This window comes from Equus przewalskii, chromosome 6 (genome assembly GCF_037783145.1).
Source record: "Equus przewalskii isolate Varuska chromosome 6, EquPr2, whole genome shotgun sequence".
Classification (NCBI taxonomy): domain Eukaryota; kingdom Metazoa; phylum Chordata; class Mammalia; order Perissodactyla; family Equidae; genus Equus; species Equus przewalskii.
Window position 1 is genome coordinate 17,099,678 of NC_091836.1, and position 17,530 is coordinate 17,117,207.

General features: G+C 36.8%; 1 protein-coding gene across 1 annotated transcript in view; it reads right to left on the bottom strand.

Moving 5' to 3' along the window:
- CWF19L2 (CWF19 like cell cycle control factor 2) overlaps positions 1–17,530 on the bottom strand; it is a 114,998-nt gene that overhangs the window by 19,586 nt on the left and 77,882 nt on the right. Inside the window, 2 exon segments of the mRNA XM_070623054.1 lie at positions 430–546; positions 4,556–4,768. Of these exon segments, the coding sequence (XP_070479155.1) occupies positions 430–546; positions 4,556–4,768 (330 nt within the window).

Consider the following 17,530-nt stretch of genomic DNA (forward strand, 5'->3'; position numbering starts at 1 on the left):
CTACCTTTGGCCAAAATCAATGAATGATTTTATCTCTCCATTTCTCACAGCACCTGTAATACCTTATATTCATGTACTCAGTATCTGTTGAAATGAATAAGTTTCTTCTTCATCTATCAATGTTTTTCATCAAGTAGCTTAATGTCTTACAAAAATATAAAACAGACTAGATTTCTGTATTACTTAGAATCTTTTTGGCACTGTATTTTGCTCTAAGTTAAATCAGTTTTGCATGTATAAATTTTTAAAAGGCATTCCAGAAAAGTCCCAAAATAATTCTGAAAACCAAATTTGCATAGTTTCCTCTTTAAATTATTTACTGCACTGGCATCCACCATATGAACATATAAAACTTGTTAGAATTTATCACCATAGTTTGCACAAGTTGCTCATGAGCATTCCAATGATAATGAGCATTATCATGCTGACCTGAATTTCCTCCCAGATGTCTTCGTCCAATAAGGTAGCTGCTCTATGGTGCTGCAAAGGGACTATCAGGCAGTGCCCCTCAGTAAGAGACCGACAGTTGGGTAAACATAAATAAACCTGGGGGAAAAAAGTCCAAAGATGAAATGTTACTACCTTTTATTCTCAATTGTGACAGATGAGCCCCTAGTAGGGCTCACCTAACATTTAATAAAGTATACTTGCTTATAAGCAACATATTTTATTTTAATATTCATAGATATTTAATATTTTTAGACTTTAAAAAGCCGTGAAGAGAGCTTTTAATAAATTAGGCATTTAGAGTGTAAGTCTTAATGTTTAACTGTTTAATCACACAAAGATTAAGTTTACCTAAGGGCAGAATGAATGGAACTTTATCCTCAATCTGCGGAAGCTAAATGCTTTCAAAGACCTTGAAATAACACAATTTTTGCAAGAATAAAAAGATACATGGCCTGGTAATGATAGATATGCCTATTAATTGGGCCTTCCTTTTGCTACTGGCTGAGCAAATAGAATTAACCTAATTAAGAGAGAAAGAAATGACCTCTCTATGGCTTTACTGCTCTGGTTAAGTTCTGTTTATTTATACATATGTATTACCTATAAGCTGGTGCTGTTTCTCCATTATACATAAACTGTCTTAAAAAAAAGGCCAATTAGTATGTATGTTGTGAGCAAAGAGTGTTCATGAGAAGCATAAATAATATTCTGCAAAGAGGCTTAATCTTGTTTTCTATTATTTTTTGTAAGGTTTTAGCTAGAGAAAATTTAACGGCAGACAATATTTATTTATTTAACAAAACAATGCAAATTTTTTAAATTTCACTGAGAGAGGACAAAGTAGGAGTCGATATGGATATTTACCTAAATTTACAGTAAAATCACAATCATATACACAATTAAAAACAGTATCAGTACTGATTCATAAATAGTAACAAACTTACTAGACTAATGTAAGATGCTAAGAATAGAGGAAACTGTGTGTGGGGTATATGGAACTGCATTCTCAATTTTCCTATAAATCTAAAACTGTTCTAAAAAAGTCTTTTTTTCAAAAAAGCACAGTGTTAAGACAAGGAGGTGGATAGATGACTTTTATTTTAAAAAGGAGGGAGAAGGCAGGCATAGCTGATGACTAGAAAGTTACAAAGTTGTTTAACTGTCTCTTCTTTTTTTCTTTTTTGTGTGTGAGGAAGATTGGCTCTGAGTTACCATCTGTTGCCAATCTTCCTCTTTTTGCTTGAGGAAGATTGTCGCTGAGGTAACATCTGTGCCAGTCTTCCCCCATTTTGTACGTGGGGCACCACCACAGCATGGCTTGATAAGGCAGGTGTAGTTCTGTACCTGGGATCTGAACTCGCAAACCACAGGGTGCCAAAGTAGAGCACATGAACTTAACCACGACGCTATCAGGCCGGCCCCAATTAACTGTCTGACTCCAATGACTACTAATATAGTTTCATTAACACATTTGGATTTAAGATATTAACTTTAAATATTAGAAATTCAAGCTGAGTAAGAATTACTGAATTGCTTTGAAATATTGCTTATTATTTCCATTCAACAGCAAAATAATTCCCTAGAAACTCATAATCATATGATTAACTTAGGTAATAACTAAAAGGAATAATCTGTTATTGTTTATTCAGATTAATAAAATAACCTATTAGCTACAATGGATGGGACAGGCATTCAGATATTGTTGGAAATTGATGAATTCCTTGTAATCAATATTTCAAATATTTCTATATTAAAATATTCACAGATGAAAGGCTGATGGCAGATGGTAGTTTCTACAGCAAAGATAGCATATTAAAGCATAGGTGGAGAAAGGAGAGACTCAAATGGTTTCAAAATGAATCCAGAACAAAAAGACGAGTTCAAGAGGGAAGAAAGAGATCAGCCAACTCTCAGTAAGTTGAGGGCAAAGAGAAGAATTTAATACCATTAGAAATGACTAATTGGAGGGGCTGCCCCAGTGGCACAGAGGTTAAGTGCACACGTTCCACTTTAGTGGCCCAGGGTTCGCCGGTTCAGATGCCGGGTGCAGACATGGCACCACTTGACAACCCATGCTGTGGTAGGCGTCCCACACATAAAGTAGAGGAAGATGGGCACAGATGTTAGCTCAGGGCCAGGCTTCCTCAGCAAAAAGAGGAGGATTGGTGGCAGTTAGCTCAGGGCTAATCTTCCTTAAAAAAAAAAAAAAAGAAATGACTAATTGGAAAACGTAGATTACCTCACAGCAGAAGAGGAAAACTGGGAAGGGAAAAGGAATGTATGAGAGTAGTACCAGTTGCAGAAACAGAAATGTCTATTATTGACTAATGGTTTCCTGTGGCCAGTGAATTGAGAAATGCCAACTTTGGGACGCAGCCTATAAAGCAGGAGGCTAACAAAAGGTTTATACACTTAACACCTCTGTGCCTCCCTGGACCCAGCCTGTCTTCTTCAGAGCACTAAAGACAATGAAGTCATTGAAAATAATCCAAACTTCTCCTAAGGCATTGTAGGAGAAATTTAAGTATTACTTCACATTTATTTTTACATTTCTTAAAGGTAGGATAAGACTAAAGGAGAATGAAATATTTATACATAACGTCAGAATTATAAAAATGTAAATGCTTATGTAAAGGTCTGGAAAAGAATGGAGAAAAATACAAATAACTGGTTAAGGTGTGTATTTTTTCCTTAATTGATTAAATTTTGAACAGAATTTTTACATTACCTTTTTGCTAAAGTATGAAGGGAAAGAAAGGAGAAGAAAAAGAAGGGTAAGGAAATAAAGTCAAAGAAACCAAAATTCAAACTGATAAACTGACTGTCTCAATGACCTAAAGATATTAAAGACTAGAATTAGAATGGAAAAGCCAATTCTTTGGATACAAAAGTGTGTGTACGCATGATTGTGTGTGTTTGCATACACAACAAATAAATAAATATATATATGTATATTCCTCAAACTAGTAGTTCCTGAAACTAGCATTCATTCACTCAACTTTCTCTCCTATCACTTTTCTCACTCACTCCACTTCAGCTACACTGGTCTTTCTGTTCCATGAATGCTAAAGCTCACTTCTTCCTCAAGGCTTTTCATTCACTGATGCCCCTTCCTAAAACATTATTCATTCATATCTTCATGTTGCATATCCCTTCCATCTTTCATATCTTTACTAAAACACCTCCTCAGAGAAGCCTTCTAGACTACCTCTTCAAAAAATACTCTCCCATCATTTTATCCCATTTCCTCACTTTATTTGCTTTATGACATTAACACTTTCTTAAATCAGAACAATTACTACCTTGTTTACTTTCTGCCCTATTTCACTAAAATACAAGTTCCACACATACCTGAGTCTCTACTTTTCCCTAGTGACTAACTAGGGTCCAGTATATATCAGGCACACAATAATTATTTACTTAATATAAGAATTAAATCACCAAATATTTATTGAAATAAATGACTATTACTAGTGACTATTAAATAAGCTATAATTGATATTTATTGAAATAAGTGACTGTGAACATACATGCTTGGTATACAACAGAACAGATGCTTGGTATACCATGATGAGTAAGTTATCTATGTCCTCATGGAACATACAGACTATTGGGACAGAGACCCAATAAACAAGTAAAACAAAATACAATAAACTTCTTCAAATTACGAGCTATTCTATGAAAAAACAAATAGGTTCTATGAGAAAGTAAGGAAAGAAGCAGAAGCTACTTTAGATTGAGTATCTTTGAAGTGATTTTAATACTGAGAATCAGGTGCTGTCATGAAAATAAGGTCACATAGCTGGTAAATGGCAGAGCCAGAATTTGAATCCAGCTAGTCTGGCTCCAAAATCCAGGGCCTTAACCACTAACCAATGCTCTCTAAAAAGTAGAATCATGCAAAATGTGAGCTTCATGTCATTTAAATATTTATACTCACTCTAAAGAAGATTCTAAGAATCATGGGAACTTAGGAAAGAAAAATATTTGAAACACAGAATAAGAGAAGACAGATTCCTTAGGAATCATATTAAGAGTATGAAGAGGCAAATCCACATATACCACTAAATCACTTTTTTAGGGCAATAAATGTTATATTTCTTACCTTAACACCTATTGCAACAATAAGGTGCTTGGGAAACTGAGAGCTGTCAAAACAATACAGACACTTTTCCATTTGTGCAGCAAGACTCTGGTGCTCAGCAATAGCTTTTTTCCTCTGATTCTCTTCCTCTTCACCAAAACGTTCTCTCTCAGCTGCTTTGGAGACGAACATGTCATCCAGAGTATAATAGTCTCCATCTGTTTTTCCCATAAACTGAAAAACCAAAATAAGAGTAGTGGGGAGTAGAAGGCAGTAGTAAAGATTTTATTGTACTGTAGTATACTAAGTCATACCTGTAGGCAGGGCGATGCTTTTAAAAACAGAAAATACAAACAGTATTTCCTTATTTTATTTATGTCCCTGCTTAAAATCCTTAAAGAGTTCCACATTGTGAACAGGATCAAGTTCAAACTCTAGTCTGGCCTACTACATCATAGACACAGAAAGGCACAGTGGTTAAAAGCTTGCATTCTACAGTCAGGATGACACAGTAAAATTCCAGCTCCTGTCTGTATAACCTCGGGCAAGTTATTTAATCTCTCTGTGTTCTCTCTATACTTAATTTCCTCATTTTACAATGGTTAGAACAATATTATCTAATAGGGTTATCTCAATCACACAGTAAGCACTCACAAATGTGAGCCACTGTTAATTACTATTACAATTCTCTTCATCATCTGGCATTGATGAACTCTCCAATTACACCTGATCACAACCCTACTCAAACTCTATGCTCGAGCCACCCTAGTTTCAGTCCCCAAAACTACTGTTATCTTCATGCTTTGCACATACTGTTCTCTGACTAATTTTGCCTCCAATTTTGCCTTTCTACTCCAACTCATTTTTCAATCTGAGGCTTAGATTTAGTTGTCACCTCCATGAAAGAACTTTCCTACATCTTCCAAGCTCCTCCAGTACTGTACTCCCATCAGTCTCATGATGACCACACTGTATAATTGCTCATTAACCTGTGTTTTTCTTCCATTAGACTAAGTTCTAAGTTCTACTTAGTCTACTAAGGACCAAAAAGATAACTATTTTTCTTTATTATCAAATACAAAGCAATAACAAGATTGTTAGATCTTAGCAGACATTTTAAAAGATTTGAAGAAAGCTGGAGTGGCTCTATTCACGTCAGTTGAAGTAGATCTCAAAGCAAAGAGTATTAGGAAGAATAAAAGAGGTCATTTCATAATGATAAAAGTCAAATCATCAACAGGAAATAAAATCTTAAATTTTATGTATCTAATAATAGTTTCAAAATATATGAAGCAAAAGTTGACAGAACTGCAGGAGAAATAGACAAATCCACAACTGTAGTCAGACATTTAATTATCACTCTCTAAAAATTGATAGAACAAGTAGAAAATCAATAGGCATACAGAAGACTTAAACTATCAACCAACCTGAGCTGACACTGACAGATATTCTAACCAACGTCAGCAGAATACACATTCTTCTCAAGTGTACATAGAACACTTACCAAATAGATGACATTCTTGGATATAACACAAGTCTCAAAAAACATTCAAGTAACATAACATATGTGCACTGAACACAATGGAATTAAACCAGAAGTCATAGCAGAAATATATTTGGAAAACTGCCAAGTATTTGGAAATGAAATACCACATTTCCAAATAACCCATGGATCAACAAAAAATTTAAAAAGAAAATTAGAAAATATTTTGAAATGCAATAAAACAAAAATACAATGTATGAGAATTTGTGGGATGTAGCTAAAGCAGAACTCAGAGGGACAATTATAACACTAAATACCTATACTAGAAAACAAGAAAGGCCTCAAATCAGTGATGTCAACTTCCACCTTAAAAAACTAGAAAAAGAAAAGAAACAGAATGTGAATGGAAGAAAATTTCTAAAATGTCATTATTGATAGAATCAGATAGAAAACATTATTTTTAGTAAGGTATTTCTCAGAGCACATTAGCTTCTTTTAACTTCTTTTTCTCAATATTAATCTTTGTATATATTTCTATTCTTTCAGGTGGTCTATTTAGTGAACTGCCCTGACTTACAAATTATTATTTTAACTTCAGACCTTTATCTCAACTATAACATATTACATTTTGAAAAATATCAGAAGAGGTCACTAATCTTTTTCATGATAGTAACCAACTACGTGCTAAGTATTAATAAAACCTTTAAGTCATCTCTCATCCGAATATCCCTCCAACATGGGAACTGTCATTCTCACTTGACAGATTAAAAAACCGAGGCTAAGAGAGACTAAATAACTTAACCAAAACCCCATAGCTATTATGAGAGAGAATGAGGAATCAAACATAGGTTGATCTGACTATAAAACTGAACAGTACCTGGTACATAGTGAGCCTCTCTCACTTAGGAAAACCATCTTTAACACAGAAAGGGTATATTTTGAACATAGCCTTTGAAGAAGAATAGAGAATCAGAAGAAAACTTAAATTTCATCTGGAATAAATATACCCAATTGACTTAAGGTACCTCTCCAAGAGAACATAAATACCTAATAGGTATTTATGTTCTAAAATATATTAGTAGGAGCAGAATATACACTTCTATATATAACTGTGTCTTCATATGATATATTACTATAAAAACACTTATTAAAAATCAGTTCATAACTGGGGCTGGCCCAGTGGCATAGTAGTTAAGTTCACGCACTTTGCTTCAGGAGCCCGGGGTTCGTAGGTTCAGATCCCAGGCGCAGACATACATCAAGCCATGCTGTGGCAGCATCCCACATATAAAATAGAGGAAGATTGGCACAGAAGTTAGCTCAGGGACAATCTTCCTCAAGCAAAAAGAGGAAGATTGGCAACATATGTTAGCTCAGGGCCAATCTTCCTCACACACACACAAAAATCAGTTCCTAATTGACCAGGGAATATAGTCATTTCAAGTAAAATATTCTGTACATGGAAGATATTTCTGTTTTTTAAATCAATGTTCCATGGATGCTGCTGAATTTGCATTTACATAGTGTTTGACTTAAATAGAGTATAGTCTCACCAATTAACTCTGAATGATTCCTCAACACAACTGAAATATGGTACTCATCTATCCAAGAACAATAACTATAATTCCCTCCTCCTATACTCTCTAATTATTTGCATCTTCCCCTTTATCTCCTCTTTGGGGTTTAATCCAAATTATTTTAATTTATCTGACCTTCAGCCCACCCATGTTCCTATATTTGGCAATAATAATCAACATTTTTTTAATTGACAGACTGTTAAGAGAAAGTAGAGAATATAGTAAGTCTAGGAGGGGCAAAAGTGAAAAAAATTGCTGAAGGAAAGGAGACAAAGAAAGAAAACAGCCATGAAAATATGCCTCTTCATTATTTAGATAGAGTCCTAAAAAACCTAATGATATGGTATAAGCTCAAGATGGTACATAATAAATTTTAAAACTTTGAGAATCTCGTTTCCAAATAAATCAGAAAAATGTGGTAAAGTGGTTATAACATTAAAACAAATAAGATAAAAGGAGGGGGGCCAGCCCGGTGGCATAGTGGTTAAGTCCGCACACCTGGCTTTGGTGGCCCAGGGTCGCAGGTTCGGATCCCGGGTGCAGATCTATGCACTGCTCATCAAGCCATGCTGTGGTGGCATCTCCCACATACAAAATAGAGGAAGAATGGCACAGATGTTCACTCAGGGCTGGTCTTTCTCATCAAAAATAAAAGATAAAAGGAGGGAAGACGTCAATACTACCCAAAGTGATCTACTAAATTCAATGCAATGCCTATCAAAATCCCAGTGATTTTTTTTGCAAAAATAAAAATTCCATCCTAAAATTCGTATGGAATCTCAAGGGACTACAAATAGCCAAAACAATCTTGAAGAAGAAAAAAGTTGGAGGTCTCACACTTCCTGAATTTAAAACTTACTACAAAGCTACAGTAACCAAAACAGTGTGATATTGGCATACAGACAGACATAGAGACCAATGGAATAGAATAGGGACCCCAGAAATAACCCTCTCATATATGGTCAAATGATTTTCAATAAGGGTGCCAAGAACTCTGAGTAAGGAAATGACAGTCTTTTAAACAAATAGTGCTGGTTAAACTGCATATCCACACCCCAAAAAGATGAAGTTGGACCCTCACTTTACACTATATACAAAAATTAACTCAAAATGGATCACAGACCTAAACGAAAAAGTTAAAACTTTAAAACTCTTGAAAGAAGTCATAGGAGAAAAAGCTTCATGACACTGAATTTGGCAATTATTTCTTGGTTGTGACAACAAAAGCAGAGGCACAAAGAAAAATTAGTACGTTGAACTTCACCAAACTTAAAAACTTTTGCGCACCAATGGACACCATCAACAGGGTGAAAAGGCAGCCCAGAGAATGGGAGAAGATATTTGCAAATCACGTATCTGATAAGGGACTTACATCCAGAATATATAAAGAACTACAACTCAACAACAAAAAAAACAAGCAACTGGATTAAAAAATGGGCAAAGGGTCTAAACACACATTTCTCTAAGAAAGATATACAAATGGCCAATAAGCACAGGTAAATGCAAATCAAAACTACAACGAAGTTACCATTTGTCGCTCACTAGGATGGCAAGAATCAAATAGTCAGACAAAAACAAGTATTGTCAAGGATGTGGCAAAACTGGAACCCTCATACACCACTGGTGAAATGTAAGATGGTGCAGCTGCCTTAGAAAACAGTCTAGTAGTTTCTTAAGCAATTAAACATAGATTAATTAATAATTAAACATATGGGTTACTATATGACCCACAATTCCACTTCTAGGTATATATATACCCAAGAAATATGAAAACATATGTCTAACAAAAACTCATACATGAATCTTTACAGCAGCATTATTCATAAGAGCCAAAAGATGGACACAATCCAAATGCCATCAACTGATGAACAGAACAACAAAATGTGTATGATCCATACAGTGGAATATTATTTGACTATAAAAAAAAAATGAAGTACTAGGCCTGCCTGGTGGCATAATGGTTAAGTACACACGCTCTGCTTTGGTGGCCCAGAGTTTGCTGGTTTGGATCCCGGGCGCAGACATATGCACTACTTATCAAGCCATGCTGTGGCAGGTGTCCCACGTATAAAGTAGAGGAAGGTGGGCATGGGTGTTAGCTCAAGGCCAATCTTCCTCAGCAAAAGGGAGAACTGGCGGCAGACGTTAGCTCAGGGCTAAGCTTCACCAAAAAAAAAAGAAAAGAAAAGAAAAGAAATGAAGTACTGACACTTGTTACAACATGGATAAACTATGAAAACATTATGCTAAGTGAAAGAAGCCAATCACAAAAACCACTATCATACACATGAAATATCCAGATCAGGAAAATATCTGAAAACAGAAAATAGATTCCCAGCTGCATAAGTCTGGGGACAGAGGAAGGCTGAGAGGATTAGGGAGTGACAGTTAAATGTCATAGAGTTTCTTCTCGTGGTGAGAAAAGTGTTCTAAAATTTACTGTGGTGATCGTTAACACATCTGTGAATAAACTAAAAACCACTGACTTGTCCACTTTAACTGGGTGAATTGTATGGTATGCAAATAATGTCACAATAAAGCTGTTTAAAAAAAAAAAAAGGAATTAACTTTACCCAAAGAAAGGTCTGGATTCTTCCCTCTGCTCCTGGAAAGTAATCTTTAAACCCTTGGAATGTCCTGCCTGGTAAGAGTGGCTTCGTTTACCGGCACCTTGGGCCACACCAGATAGTCTATGCTAACACTGTGATTTACGGTGGGGTCTCTGAGCCATGCAGTATCAGCTCCACCTCAGAAGGGGCTGGAAACTAAGGTCATCCACATAGGTAATCAACCATGTCTATGTGACCAAAACCTAATAAAAACTCTGCACACCAAGGCTTGGAGGGGCTTCAACTAGTTGGCAATACACTGTGCGTACTGCACACATTATTGCTAAGAGAAGTTAGTGCTGTCCACAACTCACTGGGAGAGAACAAATGGAAGTTTCACAGTTGGAATTCTCCTAGACTCAGCTCCATGCACCTCTTCCCTTTGCTGACTTCACTGTCATAAACCTTAACTGTGTATATAACAGCTTTTAGTGAATTCTGTGAGTCCTTGTAGTGAAATATCAAACCTGAGGGTGGCCCCGGGGAGCCCTGAACTGGCAGCTGGTGTCAAAATTGAGGGTAGTCTTGGGATTCTAATATTGTGAAGACATAATAACCAAACACAATGCACAAAACACTGACCAGATCCCGGATCTCAAAAAAAAGCTATAAAAATTTAAATATAAGTTATACATTAACATTTTTTAAATAAACACACGGTTGTGCATGATACAGAGGCACCACCCAAAAGTGGACAGCTGCAACACACTAGAACTCCACTCTGGGATGGCACTGAAAGACAGTAGTGAAGGGAAATCCTCTCAGCAAGAAGATCTTTGAGCAGTGCATCTGGTTGTTCATTTTGCCTGGAGGGAGGGATGGTCAGAGGTACAAGTCTAACTGATTCTTGGTTAATGGTTTGGTTGGATGGTCAGGGACCTGGATGGAACACAATCAGAGAATTAGTATAAGGAGGTATAAGAAAGAGATATGTGGAAAGACCTCTCCAAATGGATAGACTACAAAGATATGTGTCACTCATGTAAAAATACTTTTGTTACTAGCCACTGCTACCATTGTCCCAATGAGCTTATGAACAAAGAGGTCATGCAGGGATGGAAGTCATGTGTGGGCTCAGCAACATGAACTTCTACTCATCAAAGCTGATCTGGCCACAGCCACTCAGAGTACCCAATCTGCCACAAAAAGAGATCAACAATGAACCCCTGATTTGGTACCACTCCTCAGGGGAATCAGCCAGCCAACCGGTAGCAGGTTGGGTACACTGGACTGCTTCCATCATGGAAGAGGCAACACTTTGTTCCTACTGGAATAGAAATTTACTCTGAATATAGATTTGCCGCCCTTGCATGCAATGCTTCTGCCAAAACTACCATCTCTGGACTTACATCATCATGGTATCACAGACACGCTTCTGATCTAAAAACTAATTTCACAGCAAATGAAATGCAGCAATGGGTCCATGGCCATTGCCTTCATAGGTCCATGCCCATTGAATTCACCATGCAATGATGACCACCAGGCAATGGTCCACTCCCATTTAATTCACTGTGCTCCCCATCATCCAGAACTAGCTGGCTTGATAGAACAGTGCACTGGCCTTTTCACAATTAAATTACAAGTGCTGGCTAGGTGACATCTTGTGGGGCTAGGGCAAGCCCTCCAGGATGCAGTATGGGCTCTAAATCAGCATCCAAACTATGATGCTATCTCTCCCATAACCAGGATTCACAGGTCTAGGTACCTATGGACAAAAACTAGGAGTGACCCATCTCACCACTGCTGTTTTTGATACACTAGCAAAATTTCTGCTTCCCATCCCTGTGACTTCAGTCACTACTGGTCTAGAGATCTTAATTCCAAAGGGGAGGAATATTTCTGAAACCAAGGGATATAACAACAACTCATTGAACTTGAAGTTGAGACTGCCACCTGGCCACTCTGGCTCCTCATTCCACTGAATGAATCAAAAGGCAAAGAAGAGAGTTACAGTACTGGCTAGACTGATTGATTCTATCAAGGGCAAACTGGGATGCTACTAAACAGTAGAGGTAAGGGGAAATATATCTTGAATGGAGGAGATCTTTTAGGGCACCTCTTAGTATTCTCACAGCGTACAATTAAAGTCAATAATAAGCTACAACAACTCACTTAAGGCAGAACTGCTACGAAGTGGCCTAGACCTTCAGAACGAAGGTTTGGATCACCCCACCAGGCAAGGAACCACGAAAACATTATACTAAGTGAAATAAGCCAGACATAAAAAGACAAATATTGTATGATTCTGTTTATGAGGTACCTAGAATAGGTAAATTTATAGAGACAAAAAGAGAATAGACATCAACAGAGGCTAAGGGAGATACAGGGGTGGGAAGGGAAGTTATTGTTTCATGGGTACAGACCTTCTGTTTGGGATGATGAAAAAATTCTGGAAATGGATAGTGGTGATGGTTGCACAACATTGTGAATATACTTCACGTCACTGAATTGTACACTTAAAAGTGGTTACAATGTTAAATTTTATGTTATGTATATTTTACCATATAAAAGGAAATGGGACCTGAACTAAAGAATGTCAAACGAATTATTTTTCTGGTCTTCCCATCGTAAGCGATGTTCAGAAAAACTATTTCGTTAAGCAGCTTGGACTGGATTCCAGCCTACATCTTTTAGAAAATGAACAAACTAAATCAAAATTTATTTTATTCAGTTCCATGTAAAAGCTAAATATCACTTGCATCATTTTATGACACCCAAATGTCAAATTTTCTTTAGAGGATGTCACAGGAAAATATACTTGATTTCACACTCTTGGATTACCCTCTTCCGAAGTGAATTTCATGCCATATCAATGAAAGTCCGTGAGAATGGAAATGGCTACTTTGAGAATGGAAATGGCAATCATGAGAACTGCAATAATCAAAGGATGCTGCAATGAGTTGGCAATTTCGACATTTCTTACCTTCCTCTAATCATGTCTTTAAGAAAGGTATGTCACTTAATCTCTCAAGATTTGCTATTAATATTACAATTTACTAAAAATAAAAAAATAAAGAATTTAGGTTCTAGTACATATTATGAAAATACATACTTTGTATCGTAAAGACTACTTCCATCAGAAAATAGATCAAGCTTTAAGTGTTAAGAATTCAGAAAAAATAAAACCAATAGAAACACAAGCATCTTTTATTAGACAATAAAATCATCATTTTCTTACAATCTAATTACTTTGAGTCTTTCTCTCCCTTCCTACTCTTCTCTTGTACTTTCCATTTTCCCTCCCCTCCAGTCCATTTTTAATGCACTATAAGTACAAAAAGAATAAAATTACTGCCCACGGTGCTAACAAAATTAATGAGGAAAGACGTATATAGATCTCATGAAGATGTGCCTAAGTTTACGTTGTCAAGGAAACACTGACGTCTTAGATTTTAAACGGAAGAGTTTATATTTAAAGAATGTTGGAGTCAATAGAATGTATTTTAAGAAAGAGCAAAACACACCACTTATTCCCAAATACCAATAAATGACACACTGAAATTGTACAAAGACAATTAAATTTAGGCAACAATCAACAACTATCCATTAACCTGAGTCATTTGAAAGGCAATACTGTTTAATGAAAAAAGCTGGACTGGGAGTTAAAAGTTGAGGCTTCTGGTGCTGGCTTTTGCAACTCATTAACCGTGGGAACTTGGAAGAGTTACTTAGCCTTGCATAAGCCATTTAATTCTCTTAGTTTCCTCATCAGTAAAATGTAGAAGGTTAAGCAAGATTAGTAAAACCCCGTTCTGGAATCGAATATTCTTTAGTTCTATGATTTTGAAGGAATAAACTTCCAGAAAGAAGTTACTATATACCTATTATCTTCTAAGAAATCATAATTAATACACTATCATCCATACTCTAAGATGCATATATACAGTATGATAATAGATGCACATTTCCTTTTTTTGTCAAGATATTTTTGATTGTTCTCTTTTCATTAATTATGTAGTGAATATTCAGGTAATAACAACTTAACTTTGATCTCACAGAAAACTCTACCCTTTTATTCCCGTAACCCCAACATTTTATGTTTTTTATGTCATACTTTACTTTTTATATTGTGAATCTATTAACAAATTATTGTAGCTACAGCTATTTTTAATACTTCTGTCCTTCAACTTTTATACTAGAGTTAAGTGCTTAACACATCACCATATTACAGTATTAGGGCATTGTGAATCTGATTATATACTCACCTTTAGTAGTGTGTTATATATAGCATACGTTTTCATGTTACATTTCATCCTAAACAACTCCCTTCAGCATTTCTTTGAAGGCAGTTCTAGTGGTGATGAACTCTCTCAGGTTTTGTTTCTTTAGGAAAGTCTTTATCTCACCTTCATTTATGAAGGGCATCTTTGCCGGGTAAAGTATTCTTGGTTGCCAGTTTCTTTCTTTCAGCACTCTGAATATACCATCCCATTCTCTCCTGGCCTGAAAGGTCTGCTGAGAAATCCACTGATAGACTTATAGAGCTTCCTTTGTCTGAAAGAAATTTTCTTTTTCTTGATGCTTTAAAATTTTTCTTTGACTTTAGAGTTTTATTATATTGTGTCTTGAAGAAGATGGTTTTGGACTGAAATTTTGGGGTGACCTATTAACTTCATGAACTTGCACCATTTGAGATGAAAATGTATTCTGATTTTTTTGGGTAGAGTGTTCTATATCTCCCTATTAAGTCCAATGGTCTAGCTTTTCATTTAATTCCACTGTTTCCTTGTTGGTTTTCTGTCTGGATGATCTATCCAATGATGTGAGTGGATTGTTGAGGTCCCCTACTATTATTGCATTATTATTAATACCGTTCTTTTAGGTTTGTTAATGGTTGCTTTATGTACTTTAGTGATCCTGTGTTGGGTGCATAGATATTTATAAGTGTTACGTCTTCTGGGTGAAGTGTCCCCTTAATCATTATATACTGCCCCTCTGTCTCTCTTTACCTGTCTTATCTCGAAGTCTACTTTGTCTGATAAAGTATTGTGACACCTGCTTTCTTCTGTTTGCCACTAGCTTGGAGTATCATCTTCCATCCTTTCACTACGAGCCTGTGTTTTCCATTGGAGCTGGGATGTGTTTCCTGGAGGCAGAATACTGTTGGGTCTTGTTCTTTAATCCATCTCTCCACTCTGTGTCTTTTTATTGGAGAATTCAATCCATTTACGTTTAGGGTGATTATCGATACATGAGGGCTTAATGCTGTCATTTTACCACTCGTTTTCCAGTTCTCCTGCATTTCCTTTGTTTCTCGTCCTGTGTATTTTGGTCTATCAATTGAGTTATGCAGTTTTTTATGTTGGGTTTCTTTGTTTTCTCCTTATTTATTATTTGTGTCTCTGTTCTGCTTTTCTGTTTAGTGGTTACCATGAGGTTTGTATTCAAAATCTCATGGATAAGATAGTCTATTTTCTGATGGCCCTTATTTCCTTAGACTAAACCAATTCAGTTCCTTTCCTCTTCTCCTCCTAAGTTTTTCTCACATCTTATTCCATCTTGTGTTGTGAGTTTGTGATTAAAATGACAACACTATCTTTGTTTTTGGTGTTTTCCTTCCCTTTATCTTTAATGCTATTCTTGAGTATTTGCTAACCTGTTCTGATTTATAGCTAAATTTCTGATTTTGTCTACCTATTTATCTCCTTATTCTGTGCTTTGTAACCCCTTTCTCTCTCTTTTTGTTTTCAGGTATGAGGGCCTTCTCGAGGATTTCTTGGGCGGGGGTGGGGAGAGAGCAGGGGTCTTGTGGCTATGAACTCCCTTAGCTTTTGTTTATCTGGGAAAGTTTTTATTTCTCCATCATATCTGAAGGATATTTTCACTGGATAGAGTATTCTTGGCGGAAAATTTTTGTCCTTCAAAGATTTCAATATGTCATTCCAGTCTCTCCTAGCCTGTAAGGTTTCTGCAGAGAAATATGCTGAAAGCCTGATACGGGTTCCTTTGTAGGTTATTTTCTTCTTCCTTGCTGCCCTTAGTATTTTTTCTTTGTCATTCACTTTTGCCAGTTTCACTACTATATGCCTTGCAGTATGTCTTTTTACATTGACATATTTAGGAGATCTGGTATCCTCTTCCACATAGATTTCCATCTCCTTCCCTAGCCTTGGGAATTTCTCTGCTATTATTTCTTTGAACAAGCTTTCTGCTCCATTCTCCTTCTCTTCTCCTTCTTCAATATCTATAATGCTTATGTTGCATTTCCTAATTGAGGCAGATATTTCTGGGAGACTTTCTTCACTCCCTTTTAGTCTGAGTTCTCTCACCTCTATCTGGAGTATTTCAAGATGTCTATCGTCAATTATGCTAATTTGTTCCCCTATGATGTCTGGTCGAGCGTTCCAGGAACCCATATTTGGTTTTATCTCTTCCATTATGTCTTTCATCTCCAATATTTCTGATTGATTCTTCTTTATGGTTTCAATCTCTTTTGTGAAGCAGCTCCTGAACTCACTGAATTGTTTCTCTACATTCTCTTTTAACTCATTGAGTTTTTTGATGATAGCTATTTTGAATTCCCTATCATTTATATTACATATTTCTGTGTCCTCAAGACAGATTTCTGGGTACTTGTCATTTTCACTCTGGCCTGGATTTTTAATATTATTTTTGATACTGCTAGAGAGTGTGGCTCTGTTTTTGCACATCATGGTTTTATTTGGTCGCAGTTACTGCCTATCACCACTGGCTGGGGGTCAAGAGCTGTGTATTCTGAGCCCTCTGTGTTCTGCAGAGATCCCAGGCACTGGAACCTCTGCTGGGCCGGCAGCGGGGAGGGGCGCTTTCTTCTGTGTGCTCTTGGGGTTTTCTTGCTCTGCCCTCGCTATCTGCTTTCCTGGGGTGTTGGCTTGATGAGGTCACCCTCATGTTAGCTTTCATCTCGGTAGGGGCTTTCCCTTAGGCTGCGAGGGCCTTCAGGGATCTTTGGTGTTCCCACAAACAAACGTTCCCTCCCCCATGCCTTCCCTCCCAGAGGCCACCCTAGGTCCCAGATCCCAGGCTTTTGAGGAGGGAGCGAAGTTTTCTCTTACCCTGTTCTACCTCCTCCAAGGGGAACTCCAGCCTCTCTGCCCTCCGTTGTATGGCTGCATGGGTTCCTCAGACCTTTCTGTTGTGTTTGGATGTCCTCTGTTGGAGTATGAATGCCTTTTTGTTGTATGGTGGAGGGGAGACATTACTGGGAAAGCTCACACCACCACGATGCTGACGTCACTCCCAACATCATGAACTTGGATGTCCAAATCTTTCCCCAGATCTGGGAAGCTCTCAGTCATTATTTCTTTAAATGAGTTTTCTGCCCCTTTCTCCCTCTCTTCTTCTTTGG